The 18,904-nt window shown below is 39.0% G+C and overlaps 1 protein-coding gene across 6 annotated transcripts in view; it reads right to left on the bottom strand.

Annotated features, from left to right (window-relative positions):
- Positions 1-18,904, bottom strand: part of CARMIL1 (capping protein regulator and myosin 1 linker 1) — a 202,768-nt gene that overhangs the window by 56,642 nt on the left and 127,222 nt on the right. For all 6 annotated transcript variants that reach the window (XM_050891525.1, XM_050891527.1, XM_050891529.1 and 3 more), the window contains 6 exons: positions 17,929-18,028; positions 17,787-17,841; positions 12,024-12,196; positions 8,997-9,065; positions 4,432-4,525; positions 2,065-2,163 (listed from right to left, as the gene is read on the bottom strand). In XM_050891525.1, the coding sequence (XP_050747482.1) occupies positions 2,065-2,163; positions 4,432-4,525; positions 8,997-9,065; positions 12,024-12,196; positions 17,787-17,841; positions 17,929-18,028 (590 nt within the window). The remainder of the gene's footprint in view (positions 1-2,064; positions 2,164-4,431; positions 4,526-8,996; positions 9,066-12,023; positions 12,197-17,786; positions 17,842-17,928; positions 18,029-18,904) is intronic.

Genomic DNA, 18,904 nt, shown 5'->3' with positions numbered 1-18,904 from the left:
AGGAAACTGGACAATCCTAATTTAGTATAAGTGCTACTTAGCAACAACTAAGACATCAGTGTGTAATCAACATTATTCTCACCCTAAATCCAAAACACACTGTACGAGCTACTAAAAAGAAAATTAACTCTATCCCAGCCAAAACCAGGACACAAGGGAACTGTAACTATCAAAGCAGAAGTTTCCATCAGACCTTTCACAGTGGGATAAATTGAACTTAACCTGTATCTGCAACACAATTCATTCAACATGCTGCAAATACAGGGCAGGTGGTCTGTCTATCTGTATCGTTACAAGACAAACCAATAAGAATGCCTGACATATAGTCAGCTTTGAGGAAGATATACGGGGCAGGGAGATATAATAGTTAAAAGTCTTTATCAGCCCACATAGCATTAATTAGAACTGGCTATTTGACATTTTGGAGCAACATCTGAGTGCACGTGTCGTCATCATCATCATACAAAGGCTGGAGTTCTAGCATCTTATATCATTAGCAACGAGAACCGAAATAATTTCACAGCATGCTCCTTTTCTGCTCCACATGACTCTTCCTCTTCAAAGGGTTCTGGGTGGTTTTTTTGCGTAAGTACAAAAAGCTAATTAATTATTAGAGAGTGGAAAGTCTCACTGGGACATCTGGACTAAAAAAAAAAATACACTCTGGGAATAATAATGCAATTCCGCCATACTAACTGGAGAATCTTCTCCAGCTCTCTTTTAAAACTATTTTTAAAATCCATCCTTATTGTACACAATTTAATATAGAAATGAGTAATTTTACTCTACTTTCAAAATAACAATAAATTACATTGACTAAAACCTGATGTGTGTGTGGTTGTTGGAGAAAAGCATAACTAAAACCACCAAGCTATAAAAAGATCTAAACTTAATTCATATGGGGATTATTAACTTGGGGAAAAAAGGTGGCATTGGAACAGATAAGTTACTAAAATAAAATAAAGTGATGCCGCACTTGCAGTTCTTAGTGCCAGTACATCTCCACATACCATTTTCTCTGTCGAGAGGTTACAGTCCCATTAAATTTTAATAACACAGGTAGAAAAAGGCCACTTTGAATTAAGATTCACAAAAAAAAAAAAAAAATGCAGAGAACAGAGAGAAATTTCATTGACTCATCTGAAGAGCAAAACAGATATTCCTCTCCTGTTTGCTGGAGTCTCCATTTGCATGGGAACACAACTGGTGCAAACAAACACAGAAGTAAATTTAAAAACGAAGGCCGTGACAAGTTTTATTCTGCTTACACCACCTTGCTTCAGTGGTGTACTGGAGCTGAAAACAGCCCTGAGGGGTACTGGCAGGAAATGCACTAGAACAGAGAGAATGGTAAGCTACCACAGAAAATGCTTGTAGCCCTCTCAAGAGAAAGGAAAAAAAAAACCCAGAACAACACGTGGCATTTAGGAAACCTGGTAGTGGTTGACAAAACACAAAAGCTTCCCAGCTTCAAGCAATATTTTGGGCTGTGTTAGACAGGAAGCCTTTTCAGCTATCCAGACTATAAAGAGCACGGAAGACTTCTACCTTCCTTTGCTCCCTCCCTCTAAGTAAAGCTTCCCATGATACCCACAGTTCTGAAGGTATACGGTAGATGATGACTTACTCTCTAAAGCTATTTGCTCTGGTGGTACCTAAGGGCATGTTTACATGGTTGCTCAGTGCTAGGCAGAGAGACTGGAACTGACTCAGACACTAGAATTGGCACAGCCTTATGATGATGCTTGTCACACTGATGAGAGCCTGCTGAAAAGTCAGGCTCCTGAGCACGAATGAACTAAACTGTTCCTGGTTCCAACAATAGTTCACTCGGAAATAGCTCGTGTCTTTCTCTACACAGTACTACTATACATAAGACCTCCCTCTCACAAAAGCTTTTTTCCCTTCCAAAAATATTATCATTGATAATTATTATTTCTTGGGAAACGAAGTATCACGCACGAGGCACATCTTGCTTTAAGCTACTCTGACAGAATGAGAGAGAACTGTGTCCCCAGGCAGATGTTAGACACCGAGAAGTACCAGTAAGAAACAAGTTCTCACCTGCTGAGTGGTACTAGTGACAATGCCTTGCTGCAGCCGGTATGCTTGCTCCTGTAGGTACTTTCTGGTCTCGTGATTACGAAGCAAGTAGTTTTCTATCTAAAAAACAAAGCCAGATTAGGAAACTGATTTGACTCTCCACATGGTAATTTGCTTTCAATTTTGCTGCTGTATCAGAAATGGGGACTGACAGGAAAAAGTGCCTAAGTATTTGTTTGTTATCTGCAAACCTTATTTTGTGTGTCTCAGTGCTTAATAATCACATTGGCCAATATTTATTCACTCACTGACTAGTGAAACATCATTAAATATGGTGCTTTTGCCAGTGTTTTCTGAATTAGTCTTCTATTTTGAACAATTTAGTAAGTTACGCTGACAAAGGAGTAGATCCAGATTTGAGAAATATTTATAGGGACTCTATCCATAAAGTGTTGTTGTAGAGACCATAATGACACAAGATAGTCGATTCATTTCTTTTAGATGCATTCGGCCCGCTGCAAAGACACAGATTTAAATAGCAGTATGGTCTGGAGAGAAGAAAAAATATCTAAAAGCGCCTAACTGATACAGGAGCCTCAGTTCAAAAGTTATTTAAGGATAAGCAGTACATAAGTGCTCTTCAAAGACAAGTGATTCTTACTCACAGCTGCTGGTCACAGCCTACCACAACTGTCACCAGCAGTGAACACCTACCATCAGCCAGCTTAATAGCACATACAGTAAGCCCCTAACCTGGCTCTACCAAACTTAGTCAAGTCAAAAAACCCTACTGGTAAACTGTTTAAGGTTCATCAAAGGTGATGGATCTGGTCTGAAAGGAAGAGAGGGGAAAAGGATGGGTGGAGTGGCCAGCAGATTGTGAGGCAGCGACTAATAGGGATGGTCACCTCTAAACCTGCATCAGCAGCAAGAACTGGAACAGTCTGACCGTGCCCCACAGTAATGCAAGGTTTATACAGTTTGCCTACACTGTAAGTAAAGTATGCTGCAGAGATACCGGAGCTCAGGAGGTTAGCTACTATGTCCATCTGGTGCTGGACCAGGGCCAGGAGCACTCTCATTGTACTCAAGCTGTGGTGGGCTGAAGCTTACAGACCCTCCTGAGACATCAGTCAGTCAGTTCAGGTGTCCCTGCACCAGGCATGACAGCTCAGTCCGTGTGGGCAGGCATTCTTACGCGCATGGAATTAGCTGTGTTCACAGCACCACTCCTGAGACTGTCACCTTTTTGTGGAGCGAACTTTGTCATGTTGTGTAAAGAAAGCCTGAACCACACATGTTAAAACAAACTCAGGGCCAAACAGTTTTAGCAACTTTGATATGAAAAAAAGAAAATGCTCTTTGTACATAATGCCTAATTAACACGTAGAATTTAAATCCCCATGGCCAGAAGCGTCACGATATTTTTTTCAGATGCATCTATCATTCTAGATATGAACCTATCTACAATTATATTAAACAAGAAGAAATATGTCCATCCCCCATGATGCAGACTTTTTAAAGCAGAATTTAGATCATTTTCATGCATCAAAGAAAAAGGTGCTAACTACCAGCACTTCTCCCTGTGAGAATCACTTTACTGAAAATTTCTTTTCTAATAAGGATCATAAGAGATTTGCTTTTTAATCACAGTTATCTGTAAGAACTATTTATAAGGTTTTTATGACCTTACCCTGGCTGAAGGAAAACTACTCATTAAAGAGATGTGAACTGTGTGCTTTCTGATTGAGCAGGAGGCTCATTTGGAGCTCTCAAGATTTACCATATTAAAACTGAGCTGGGAGTTTTATAACTTATGCAAGTAGAACAGCTACAGATACTGTCAACACCTCTTCATCCAAAAGAACATGTTGGTGCAGTTGTTTATTTAGGGCAACATAGTGTGTGAATTTTATATGTACAATATAAAACACAAGCAGTAAATGTTTTTATCCTCCCCCAAATTAAAGAGCAGCCTTTGTCTTGTACAGCGCTGACTGCACTTTTTATGCCAAAATACAAATGTGTACCAATAATTCTATGCACATGGAAATACACACAAGCACATCTGTAACAAACACGCCAGTTTCTAACTCTCCCTTTCATAGTTATGCATACAGCAATACAAGGTCTAGCTTGCACTTAGTTATGACTTTCTGATACTACACCATTGCATTCCATCAGCCTTCACTCCAACCATTCTTTGGAATAAAAAGCCTTACATGCTCTTGCAGCACTTGATTACCACGTATATATCCATGTAAATCAAACAATCAATGAATCTAGCCTAGAATTCTTACTCAGCCAAGTGTGAAATCACAGCCACTTAAAATTATCAGTTTATTTTGTAGTGGTTTCATTTTGGTATGTTGGTGGTATATGCAATACCTTTTGCAGCGCCTCTTCTGTTTTCTCAGGGTTTGTTTTGAGTGCTTGGGAAGCATCATTCATTGGTATAGGCATGAATCTCAAAGTATAATTCCTAAAGAAAAATAAAAGAAAAGTTTTTTTTAATAGTAAAAGTTAACCTAATTACTGTATCTCTTTATGAAGAATAAACTAGAAGGGAGAAAAAAGATGCATCTAGCTTGTCTGTGGAAGGTAGTAAGAATGTATTTTTCACATTTGTAAGTGGACTAACTGGAGGCATGGATGCTCCTTTTTACTGCTAATTCTTCTTTGCCACTAGATAGAGGTGGAGATTTTGAAAAGCAAAAAACGCAGTTAAGTGGCCAATGCCCAGTGGCTGTCAATTAAAGGCCTAGCTGTCCTCTGTACCTTTGCGCACAAGGTTAGATTACTTTTTCCTATATCAAAACAGAACAGGGAGTGTCAGTGCCTGCTGGCAATTCTATCAGATCTAAGTCTAAATGGAAATATTCAGTAACAGATAGATAGCGACTAAGAGACTGAGTTTTGAAAATTTACTATTTAATAACTTCTTGTGTTTACAACAATTTGAAGACACTCGCTGAATTTTAAATAAAAGCTGACAAAACAAGCGCAGCATCTCCACATCGCTTTATGCAAACAATTGCTCCCTGCGTTTTACTTATTTGTTTGCAAAATATTTCTGTAGCTTTGTCCATCTGCTGCGACATGAGAATAAAGATAGGGTTTTGGTCTTGAGTCAAAATTGTATTTATACTCTGAGAACATAAATTGACTAGCATGACACAGTTCAACCTAAAATGCTACATGCAGTGGTATGTCCACACACCTTCAGATTTGAATAAATAAAAACAAAAAGAGCAATTAGTTCTTAAAACCTGGAAATTATTCTTCCTATTTTCAATTAGCCTTAATTTCCTGCAAACATCTCTTCCTCCTCCCTCGGCTGTCTGCAAACGTCCCACTAACCGTCTGTTCCTATTCCATCCAGAGCTACATAAATATGGTTGGAACCCTCTATTTCTGAGCACTTTAAAGTTGACAATTTCAATTGACTCAACTCTATTGACTTCAACGGACCCATCCCTCACTAAATGCACTAACTCCAACAGCAGACACCTTAACTACTGTGAAATGCCAAGGTTCCTTCACTTTCACTCCCACCAGTTGCTTAGCCACAAGAAACACTACTCTCTGAAGGACAGCGGTCTTTTGAACTGCCAAACACACTGATTCCTCATTGATACTACCCAACATTTTACCTTAAATGATAATGGAAGACTTCTATGTTTCTTCCCCAACGTAAACATGGCGATGTATAGCTGTCAGTGGCAGGCAGTTACTCACATGGAGTCAGCAAGGTCCCTGTTCTTCCACAGTGTCCAACTGCCTACTGCATCACAGCCAGAAAATTAACTTTTCTTTCTATTTGTCCTTCAAAAGAACTGCTCAAACTATACAGATCCTGTTATGTATCCTCATGTAATACTAAACAGTGAATAACTGGCTGTCCACCAGCATGGCGAAAATTTTTAAATGTCAAAGATACCGAGCTCAAAGACAGATAATAATTACAGAACTTGCTGATTGCCTGACTACTACCTGGCAGGTGGGGTATTTATTTAGTTAAAAAGAAACAAAGGTAGATTTCCAAGGATCTCTGCAGCTGTTTGACATTTAATACATCCCATTCATTGAAATCTATAATTGCCAGCTCTCATGCTAGTAATTATATACTAAATTCAATTTAGTCAAAGGCTTAGTGCACCCTCCCTCACACACACAGACAAACACACAGAAGAAGGGGGTAAAATGAAAGGCAAGGAGATTTCATGGACATACAGTCACAGAATCAGAACTTTAGAAGACCACTACCCTAAGGAAGGCTCTGTACTTGGTTTCCTTCCAGACAGAGAGCATTGTATCGGAATGCTACTTTATTTTCATCTAAGAATTAAGCAGCTCTTAGGGGCAAAAAAATCAAGAATTTAAAGCTCGCTTTTCAACTTTGATCATCAGAGCAATATTTATCTTCACACTTCATTTTTCTTTGTTGCCTTTGAAGTCTAAAATATTCCTCCATTCTTCTTTTTAACAGCCCACTTGTCTCTTGTAACGGAGTATGCTTCTCTACCAACTCAATAATCCAGTAATTTCATAACACATTAATACTCTTGGCAAAATACCTATATTTAAAGGATGTTAAATTTCAGAGAAGTGCTCAGAGACTGCAAAGGTTGTCTCAAAACCCTCCTGTCTCTCCCTCTACATACAGCACATGTGACAACAGTCCTACATTTCATCATCTTATTTCCCTTATAGTAACTTCTGCTCCATTCATGACATACACGCTCTGCTGCAGAGTGCTGATTTTACTTCCTATTTTTTTAAAAACAGGAATAAGATCATCTGTTTTGCAGGCTTGGGCATGTGAATTTCATGTCACCGCTAAGGGAAGAATTTGTAGCCCTCTAACAAATCCCAGCATTTCCCATCAGATTTTAGAACTTGAGCTATTTCTTTAGACAGTCCATACGGAAAAAAATATCTTTTAGAAATGAATATAGGGCAATACTGTACAGTTATATGACAGAGTGGGCTCTAGGCTGCAAAGCACACAAGCACATGCTTATTTTCATATTAAAATTACAGGGATACAAGTCCCTGCTTAATGGCCAGGCTGAACAGGATGCCCACTGTTCTCAAATGCTCTCCTGAACTGACACCTGTACTGGACTCTACAGAAGATGCTCTCAGCATCTCACATCAGCTGGCTGGGACACCCATGGGGCAACTCTGCCAACAGCCATGCTCCTGGAATTCCCTTGCAGGAACAACATTTTCACACAACCATAAACAGATGAAGAAAAGCTGGGAGGAGGGGAAAAAACAATCTTCAGATTACTTCAGCCTGTTTTAAAGTCTGTTACAATCCCTCCCAATTCTCCTCAGCCTCCTCATCATACTACGAAAGCTGAGCTTTCTTCTTTTTTGTGGTTTAGTATATGGCTGTTTTTCTTAAGAACAAAATCAAAACAACACACACAACAGACATACCCCCAAGCATCTTCAGTATATTTAATTTTGTTTTGAGCAACAATTCTTTCCTACAGAATATTGACAGTTTCATGTATTTTTAGGAAACATATGGTGGAGGATGTTCTCAATGTGTCTTCGAGATGGATTGTTTCAAGGCTAACTGTTTTGAGCCAGTATTGACAGTCCCTCTCCTGCAAGTGTAAACCTTTGTTGCTTGTGGCTTAGTTTGTGATATTATCCATGGTTTTAACAATTTTTAAATGTTAGAGGAGACATAAAATGACCTCAGCTTCCAAGCTAAATAAATGAGATGTCACTTGAACAAAGTGCAGTGTCACACAATTATCTGTAGCATTTCTTTTTTTTCTACTTAGATAATTTGCTTTTGCCTTAGGATTTCCCCGTCCTTTCTATTTACTTATCCAAGCACTACAGAACAGAAAAGTAAAGTTGATGCTAACCAGAAAATAAGCATATTATTTTTTCTACCAGACTTTCTCATAAATGTACATGCTATTGCTCTCTAAAAGAGAAATGTCTGCAAGTTGACGAATAACCTTTGCAAATTACTATTCACTATCGTCAATGGAATCACTCCAAGATGATTTGCTTAATTATACATCATTTATATCATTTCCCCCATCAGTACAACTGAATTAATTTTGAAACCAAGTATATAAACTACAACAGTTTCATAAAACAAGTAACTTTATAAGCTCTAGCCTCATGACCCCTCCAAGGGTTAAGATGCTCCCCTAAGTAGTTATACAGTTTTGCAAGACATCTTGTCTAGAACCTAGCAATTGTACCTTACCTTCACCTTCTAAAGAGAGCCTTTGTTCCTGTCTGAGGGATTTAATGATGCGAAACAACTGCAACTGCTGCTTAATTTAAATCTGTAATTTTTCCCTCTTAAGAAAAGTAATAATAACATATAAAGAAATGTGATGGAGATGGAGAGAGATGAAAGTCATTTAGCATCAATCACTGGTAATGGCTGCAACTGTGAGTAAGCTCAGGGAAGCAAAATGACCCAGACCACAGTGACTACGATGAACAACTGCAGTTCCTGAGTACATCACTATTAGTTTCAACTTGCTGGGGGAAAGGAAAAAAAAAAAAACAAAAACCAAACAGACCACAAAGGCATGCTTCAGTAATTTTCTGTTATTATATACAGCTTCATTCACTGCCTAGAATAGAATTTCTGCATGCTATCAACACAAGAGAATGCAGAAAAGGGAAAATATTCTCAAATTCAGAATTTTAATGCTAACAGCAGAACTCGATGGCCTCAATGCTGATAGCAGAGCATGGATGAAAGAGTCACAGAGCCTCTTCCCATCCTTTTGAAGGATGTGAAGTCATAAATTTTCCTTTAGATTAAGTACCCTGATGCTTAAAACTGAGAGCACTCAGCATCTTCAGATCATATTGACTGCGGTGAAACTGCAGCTGCTCAGATCATTCAGGATATAAGTCTTTGGCCTCTTCATCAGTCATTCAGTTGCTTGAGAACTTACTTTTCCAGTGCCACAGCTATGTCCTGGAAGCCCTGTGCAGTGATATTGTTCTTGTCCCATATTACAGTTCTGAGAGGTGAGGGGGAGAGGAAAGGAAAAAAAAAAAAGTTAAACAAGAACCACTGAATAAATCCATATTGAAACTTTGCATATTGAAATAACACAGTGCTGTATGTTCAAAATTGTATAGTGGAAGGCAACATTTTAAAAACCTGTCTTTAGTTATATGCTAAAACCTTGAAATGACAGAAGTTAGGGACAAAGATACTACAAAATTCATTTTCCCTTTCTTTAAAGGGGACTCTGTACTATATTTTCCATCATGAACATAAAAACATAACTTTTTAAAATACAGTTAATAGAAAGATTTGGAGATAAAATTCCAGCTTTTTCCAGGAATAGCATCAAAAATACAGTTCAAATGTCTGCTTTGCAAGCCCACACTGAAAAACAAGAAAACTGCAGCAAATGATCAATCCCTGTTCTACATAGGCTATATGACTACAGTTATAGAAAAAGGTATTTAAAAAATTCATGCTGATTGGTGGTTAAAATTTGCAGGCTGTTGTATACTCAATCCTGTACTAGCTCATCACACAGTTCCTATGATTCCACATGCAACATAACTGGCTGCCAATATAAGCAATTAGGTTAGGTGCATAAACTGTAGCTCTTTTGAATACACAATAGTGATAAGAGTGATCAAGCCTTCCCCCTCCTCCTCCAATTTAGACCACTCAAGCAGACTGCCTGGCAATTTGCGAACACATGTTCAAAGATCTCATTAGTAATCAGAAGAGACAGTCAAGCAGATAAATCTTGCTTGTGCAAGAGCACTAGTTGTAGCTGCTCTTAAGAAAAAGGCACAAAAACAAACAAAGATTTCTGGTGTTTTAAAAAAAAAAATACATGGCAGGGTTTCACAGGTATTGGCATACTTCTGCTGTTGCAGAATTATCCCTTTGTTTTTTAGATAGAAAGACGGAGGTAAGGAAGAGAGGAAGAGAGATTCTACAGCCACTCAGATATGCTTAGGGTCAAATCTTGGATATTTTTGTCATTGGAAAGTGTGTTTATATTTCTACCCGGATGTGATTTTATAACATTTTAAGCAGAGCCAGTTACCATTGCATTATTCAGCTTGTAGTCACACCACAGACTGCGGTGACATTATGTCACCTGTGACATTCAGTGCACTGTGAAACATTTCAGTCTGCCATCCTGAAAGCCGTCAAGGCTTTATTTCTTCAGGTACTGTGGTCATTTCAGGTTAATACATTCAATAAACCTAAGCCACTTCTCCACTGTTTTCTCAACATTTTCAATATTCAGTCTGGGCACAGCAACGCAAAGACCAGGATCCCTGCTTCTGAACAAAATAGCCAGGTCTGTTCTGGGGAATTTCTTATACTCCAGGGAACAAATGCTTGGAGACTGTCGTGGTTTAACCCCAGTCAGCAACTCAGCACCACGCAGCCGTTTCCCTCTCCCCCCTCCCAGTGGGGTGAGGAGGAGGAAAGGAAGAAAAAAAAGTAAAACTCGTGGGTTGAGATAAGAACAGTTTAATAACTAAAGTAAACTATAATATTAACAATAGTAATAATGAAATATAATAATAATAGTAATGAAAAGGAATATAACAAAAAAAGGAGGGGGGGGGGGGGGGGGGAAGAAGAGAAAGAGAAAAAAAACCAGTGATGCACAATGCAATTGCTCACCACCCGCTGACCGATGCCCAGTTAGTTCCCGAGCCGCGATCCATGCCTCCCGGCCAACTCCCCCCTGTTTATATACCAGGCATGACATTCCATGGTATGGAATACCCCTTTGGCTAGTTCAGGTCAGCTGCCCTGGCTATGCTCCCTCCCAGCTCCTTGCACACCTGCTTGCTGGCAGAGCATGGGAAACTGAAAAGTCCTTGGCTTAAGATAAGAGCTACTTAGCAACAACTAAAACATCAGAGTGTTATCGACATCATTCTCACACTAAATCCAAAACACAGCGCTGTACCAGCTACTAAGAAGAGAGTTAACTCTGTCCCAGCCGAAACCAGGACAGAGACCAAGCACAAAGTGGTCTCTTCACGCAGACAATACACCGAGGAAGGTTCATCTGCACAGTCTGACAAGAGGAGGAGTGAGGATTAGCTTTCCTGGTGATTGTGACATATTTATGGGTCCCCATCCAGATTCATGCTGACTGAAGGTTTTACTGTTTGTTAATCACATGCTGGATAGAAAAAAAGTGATACTCTCAAGCCATCAGTGCCAGACAAGTGCTAAAAAGCAGTGAAGTTGTCAGGTGGATGAAGTTGCAGAGAAGAGATGCCAAGGTCCATCAGCACTGTAGGCAGGGGAGAGGGGAAGGAGGGACGGTCCATGCTGCTACCCATTCTGAATTCCACATGCACTTAGTTCTCCTACAAACTGATATTCCAGAAGACAAAGAATAATTTACTTTAGTTTCCCACCCAAGTATCAGAATTTTCTCTGCCAGGAAGGCTTCCAGTAGAAAAGAGAGAGCAGAACAGTAGAGTGGCTAAGCACTGGAACAGGGTTCCCAGAGACACTGTGGAATCTCTGTACTTGGAGATCTTCAAAAGTTGCCTGGACAAGGCCCTGAGCAACCTCATATAGCTTTAAAGTTGGCCCTGCTTTGAGAAGGACATTGGATTAGATGACATCCAGAGCTCTATAACTAGGTAATTTTTTTGTATGATTCTAGGAAATTTAGAGCTCTCTCGTTCCAACAAGAGGTCTTTCTGTTTAAATTTAGAAAATGTAATTTTCTCCAGCTTCAGTTATGGAAATATTTTTGTGGAGACAATTTGCTTCTCTTGTTTTGTTTGTTTGTTTTTGGTTTTGGTGTTTTTCTTTTTAAGGAAAAAGGATGAGAATCCTTCCAAATGGAGACACTATGAAGTGGCTATACCTAGAAGGGTTCTGAAGAGAAACAGCTTGAGAATAAGCCAACAACTTCAGTATTATTAAGCCATTGTATCTTTTACTGCAAATACATTTACCTTACCTGAGCTTGGTGTTTATCTGTAGGGCTTTTGCCAGCATCTTTGCTCCCATATCTCCCATGGCATTTCCACTAATATCCACTTTTGTAAGAGAAGTATTGCTGCCCAAGGCATTAATAATGATGGTGACCTCAGTCTTCAGCTTGGAATCTGCGAGGGACAATGACTGCAGAGGCTGTGGAGCATAGATAAGGCACCGATAACAGCAACTGATAATGCACTCGTTCCTCAAACATCAACCAAAAGAAGTTACAAGTTCCCCAAACTCTCGGAGACAGCAGTAAGCATCAAAGAGTTATTTCTGTGTTTGCTGCAGATCCTACAACACATGACGAATTGGGAGTCAACAACTTACATACACACACATACACACAGAAACACATACACACCCACAGATTAAGTTGCAACACTGAAAAAAAGAACATTTTTAAGTGACAGTGCCTCCAATCTCCTGTGTCCTATTAAGTACAGAATACAGCAGGAACCTGAAAAGAGGCAAGATAGCAACAACCAGCTTCGCAAGACAACTTCTAGTGTCCAGTGGGTTTTGCTTAACCAGCATGCTTCCCTGTCAGTGAGAAATAAAAATATCTAGCACTTCCCTCCTCTCCCTCTGACTGAGTGCTTTATCCAAGGGCAAATTAGGATCTGAGACATTGTTAAAACAAAAACAATTCCTCTAAACTGTTTTATTATTGTTACTTCAACTTTAGGAGTGATTTTGCATATCTGTTCCTTCAGCTAAGGGCATAGACATTTGGGAGGAAAGAAACAGAAAACTGTAGCAGGTCTGAAATGAAAAACAGTAAGAAGAGTATGTATTAAAATGAGTAAGTCAATGGATATTATTCACAGTGATGTTCTGACACCTGTGATTGCAATAGCTTTATGTAACTTCTTTTTTTTTTTATATGCTATGTTAAGCTGAAACTACTTTATTGGGCTCCAGCAAGTCACACTCTAAGCCTTAAGAAAACCTCTTTTAAAAATGTCTGTATTCCCTCCATTCTCAGTGTCCCAACACCCAACGGCAGGAGCTCAAGAACTGCAGTCTATCCATCACCATGCCTTGCAGAGGTATTATAGCTGCTAAAATTGTAATTTGTCTTTGCTGATGTATGAGAACTCCACAAAACATTTCCCTTGCTCAAGTGTGAGTTCATACAGAGGAGTGTATCATCATTATACACCCACTTAGGCATGTATTGGAGGATGAATTTTAGGAGCCTAAAATCTCCAAATTGCCAGTATGGGAAAATCAACATCTCATAAGGATGAACCATGGCACCTACATTAGATGCCTAAAGCTTAGATTAATATAAATAAACCAACTGAACTGTGCACGCCTTCCAAGGTCCAACATGCTTGCATGGTACCTGCTATACAATGGGACTCTAGCCTCCAGACACCGCTGGATTACAGTGATAACCAAAAAGCTTGTAACAATAAGAAATGCACTCATAAATGAGGAAATGCATAAAAATTTGGAGGCACAGCAGGTTTATAATTAAAAAGTCTAACAGTAACACAAGCCACATGCTGGTTTTATTTTAAATGGAAGTTATTAAATTACTATGTTAATGCCCTTAATCTGTCTATGTTTCCCCATTTTATTATATTATGTACCCTAAAGAATATTAGCATCATATTAGAATGGCACTCAGAGCTCTTGGCAGAAGTTTGAGAAGACCTCCTGCGACAGATTCACAGAAAAGCAGCACCACGCAGCACTCAGACAGAAATCGCCAATAAGCTTATGAAAGTGAAGTTTCTTCTGTTTCTCATGTGTCACTTTAGAAAGGGACATTTAAGTAACTTAGCTGGAGGTGCTCCCTCCCGCATACCAATTTTTCTAAACCTCAAATATCCTCCCAGGAAAGGATTTCTCACCTCTTGCATTCCAACACTCTGACAAAACAGTACATGACTGAAAACGTTTCTGCACTGTGTTCTGCAAGGATTAACACCTATACATCATTACTACCACATACAAAATATGCATATAGCACAGTAAAGCACATGCTATATTAGCACTGTCTTAGAAGTGGATGAACTGCTAGTTTTCTTGTACAGCTACCCTTATCATTTACTCAATGAGCAAGGAGCAAAAACCTCTGGACTCACTTGGTGGCCTGAATGCAAACTACAATCAGAGTGTAACTCTGTAGGATTAAACGTACAGGCTGCTAAATATTCATTAAATTATCTGACTATTACATTAAAAAAACCAACCAAACAACAGCAAACAAAAAACCCCACCAAAACCAAGTCCCCCACAAAAAGGGGCAATACTCTACATAGCCTACAAACATTTACTTCTTTTAGCAACTTAATAGTTTTAGCTGGACATTGAGAAAACAGAAGTCTGACAAACACTTCAGTGTCCCTGCTGCAGAAACCAGATACTTTGCCAATACAGTGAAGATGTCTTAACACAATTTTATTAAGGAGGAGAAATTCTTAAAGTAAAGAATAAAATTAGAAATTGTATGACTGTATTCATTGATTTTGCCGTACTGCTGGAAAACATTTAAGAATTAAATCAAGCTAAATTTGTTCTCCTAAGACCAAAAATGCTGTAAAAACCCTCAAAAGGCCAATTCTGCAACAAACACTGAACTAAGAACTAAAGATATTCAGCACTGTAGTAATTCTCTGCATCTATACAGGACTGACTACCACTCTGAGTAATGGTACACTGTACCTGCAGTGTAACATCTATTTTTGCAAGAAGAAAAGAAATGGCACAGTAAGCACACAGCTTCAGGCACCTCCTGCAATACTAATAAGAATACATTATTATAGCCTGCACAGTACAGCATCTACTTAAAAAAAGAAAAACAAAACAAAACAAAACCAAAACCCAAATCTAAATATTACATTCTTGTCTATATTAAACACTTGGGAAATTTTGCTGTTTAGGTTACTACTACTGCTTTTAAATTGTGTAGAATTACATTTGTGTCTAGCTGTATTTTTACAGTCATAAAACCAAGCTATTGATTGTTTAAGTCATTTTACTCATGACTCATATTAACACAGCAACAGCTCTATTTAAAGTGTGTATAAATACACGAAGAAGCATTTGGCAGATGACTATTTTAGATTAAAGCCTCTTGCTTCAGCTTTCCATGCAGATAATGCATGCTCCCCAAACTGTACTGGCCTGTAGGCAACACTGATCAAGCAGTATGCTCTTGGCAACATCATACCCTGGTCTCTCCAATTCCACCCTTACTTTTTAATGTCCTGTGGTAGTAAATGCATAGTAATGGTAGAACAAGGACCACGCCATTTAGGATTCAAAACCAAACAAAGGTAACTAGAAACTTTCTAAGGATTGTACTATCTCAAGGTAGAGTGAAGACCACCCAGCTATCTGCACCACATGCTTTTCCCATGGTGCTACAGAGTCTATGTCCTCAACTCTTTAGCTGCTAGCAGATGCTTCAGATTGATTTTAGTAGCTGATGAAACAGAAACAAACAAGATTCCTTCACTGAAGAGGATTAACAAGAGAAAATAACATGGGGAGAGAAGAGACAGGTTAACCCCAACAGGATCACATGCTGTATCCCAAAGGTTAATGCATGACATGAAGGAGAGAGAGTTATTTTAACTGCCTAAATAAAGTAACTTTTTGGTGGATTATTCAATTGTAACACTGTTTGAAAACAGGATGAGATTACAGTGTATGTTCTGTAGGTTAGCTCAGGAAAGACACGGTGAGTAAGAACTACAGGAGCACATCTGACCACTGGATTGTGGCAAAGGCAGAAAGTGGAACGATGGCTGACATTGCCTATGGGCAGAAAAGAAAAGGAGCACAAGAAGTTGAAGCTGATGAAGCAAGGGAGGGAGAGCTGTGAGAATGATACATCCAAAATTTAGCAGCTACATTTTCTCTGTCCTGGAAGCTTCAAAAACAGAAGCCAGGAAAGATAAACAGAAGGTTGTAACACTTAATAGAGACAATAAGGTGAAAGTTGGAATTTTTATACTTGCGAACAGGTAATATGAACAGGATAGTCATATAAACAGACAAAAAACTCAACAGCATGTTTGAGAAGATGGGTTGGATACTGAAAGAACACATAGAGTGCGTTGAAGAGGTGGTTTAGGATATGGCCTGAGTGGGAAGAAACATTCACCTGCAACAGAGCAAAGGCGTGAAGGAAATTGAGAAAACACATACCAAATTACATCTGCTTGTGATCAATCTGGTTTGACAGAACAGTCTTCAGGATAGCTGTGAACGATTAAGCATGAGATACAGGGCAGGACAGAGACAAATGTCCAAAGAGAAGAAGCAGGTGCTATCTGATGAAATGATACCACCCCTCAGTACGGTATCAACAGGAAAAGGACAGAAGGGGAAGACAGCCCTGCACCATGCCCTTTAGAGACGGAGTAGAAGGAGGTGGTCACACATCGCAAAATGAAAAGGCTAATTTGGTACAAGAAGTAATACAGAGATCTACCAATACACTTCTTAGCACAATGCTCCGACTTGTGCAAACCAGGACTTACTGCTTTCATTACAGGTGCTAACTCAATTAGAATCAGCTCAGGTATCTGTATGCAGCACTTCACGGTGTCCCACTGACATCCCATGTTTTAAAGAATAAGGTGAGGAGGCAGGCAAAGAATCAAGAAAAAAACAGTACCGCTAATCCCAATTAAGAGGACACAGAGAGGAGAGAGGACTAGTTTAACAAATCACTTCAAATACAACTAAGCAATGAGAAAAGATGAACACAGAATATGGGTCTAATGACCTTGTATGGAAGGAGACATCAGAAACCCTGGTAAAAACTGCTCCACTGAATTGCAGGGTGCAGACAGAGATAGGAGAAAATAAGAAAGCGGTTAGTGTGGAGACCATGAACTTGGAGGTGAGACAAGAAAGACAACAGGAATAGCAAGTGTTTAGACAACTGAAGTCTACAGTCAGCTATTTCTGGAGAATGAGGAAAGCAGAGCTTGCTTGTTACTTGTATGGGGAATGAAGGAGAAAGAAAGGACTAAGAATAGATGAATAAAGACTGACAAGCATGAGAGTAACAGAGCATCTTAAGAGTCTCTTATAGCCAAAACTAGGATGCCAAGTAAGGCAAGAACACGAACCTAACTACACAAGTCTTTCAGAATCAGGACAGAGGGTGGAAATGAAGAAAGTAGGCAAGGATCCCAGCAAGGCACTCTGAAAGGGTTTTATGAAATTGCTCCTGTGATTAATGTACTAGGAGAACAGCATAGTGAACAGTTTATTATTGCATCATTTGAAGGGGATCGTTGCAGTGACTTTGCATTTTTTCGAGCAGAAAAACCGCTAATACCCAAGAACAGCTATCAGGAAATAGTGCACTCTATTAATTAAAAAAATGAAAAATAAAAATTCTGTTATTGAAGGAGTATCACCATCCAGAGAACACTACCATTGTAATCTCCTATCAGGACACAGAAGTTTTGAAAACTTGTGCCTACAGAGCTGTATAATTTAGACCTAAAGCAACTAGGTTCAGCACATCCAACTATTTAGAATGAATATTTTTCAACAAGCACAGATCCTAAGAAACGTTTACCTACATGCTACACATAAACCAAATCACTATTTGAAAAAATAAAACCCAAAAATGTTGGATGTGTCTGTGCAGGATCATGATCAAATCTTATGCAGCAAATTAACACAGTGAAGAAAATTATCAGAAATAGGCTGTGAGGGTACAAATACACATGATGATAGCAGGCAGAAAGATACTCACTGAATCCTCGTCTTGAATCATCTGAACTAAATTATCAAGTACTGGAGTGAGATTTCTGAGGGAAGAAAAGTTAGGAAGATGATGAAATCAGCAGCTTCTCCTCATCCATTCTCTTGTTATTTAAAAGAAAGAAAAGCCTTACTTGGATTTCATGTTGTTAAAGTTTTTGCCTAATGCCAAGTGTCTTATCGATCGGTTTTTACTAAGCCAGACTACAAGGGTTGAGAGGTCAGATTCTAGGCCTGTAAAGAATCAGATTAGATTAAGAATTAAAACACATTTTCACAAAAGACCCAGACAGGGTCCAATTATTAACGCTATATTCATTCAAGTAACTATATCAGTGTACAAATTTCCAAGAGCTCTAGAAAAATTTCCATTCTTCTATTTTTAAATCTTTTTCTCTTTTTTACCTGTTTTTCTATGAGAATAAATGCTTTCTCTAAAACGAGCCCTTTAAATCTCCATCCTAATCAGCCATTGAAGGCACCTCTCAGAAACACCAAAGAGAAACGTAGTCCCTTATCCGTAAGTCCAGCCACCGAAGGGTAGTTCCTCGCATTGTCAGGCAGAGTTTAAAGTTCCTTTGAGAATTTTGAGACCACGTTAATTGCTATTTAGTCTTAGTAGAGCTGTGTACCAACAAGGTCTCAAAGCCTTCAAGTGCAAAAATGCTAACATAACAGGCTATGAATAAAATGACCTGAAAAACAATCCGAATTTTATTCTGCTCCTGAGTAAGAAAAATAACTTGCTGTAGTATTGTATTCCCAAACTAGTGGTGCATTTGAAGAGTCCACTAGTTAGATTACAATGACTTAGGATCCAGATCCACAGGATAATTTAGATGTCAAATATCTATCTTTATTTATAACAATCAATCTGTTTACATAATTGGGCTGAGTCAGTAGCTCCCAAAGCTTTCCACTTGCCAATCCATCCCACCTTTCTTGGGCATTCAACTGCACTGGGAATCTCTTTCTGAAATAATTCTGCATTTGGCTGTCAGAGGGGCAAACACAGCAGGTGAATTTTTCCATTCCATACATCTACAATTTGAGTTTGCAAGATGAGAAGCCAGCTGGTATTGCCAGCTAGGATGCACAGAGCCTCCAAAG

This window comes from Gymnogyps californianus, chromosome 2 (assembly GCF_018139145.2).
Source record: "Gymnogyps californianus isolate 813 chromosome 2, ASM1813914v2, whole genome shotgun sequence".
Classification (NCBI taxonomy): domain Eukaryota; kingdom Metazoa; phylum Chordata; class Aves; order Accipitriformes; family Cathartidae; genus Gymnogyps; species Gymnogyps californianus.
The sequence above is the reverse complement of the archived record's forward strand: the minus strand, read 5'-3'. Positions and strand labels throughout refer to the sequence as shown.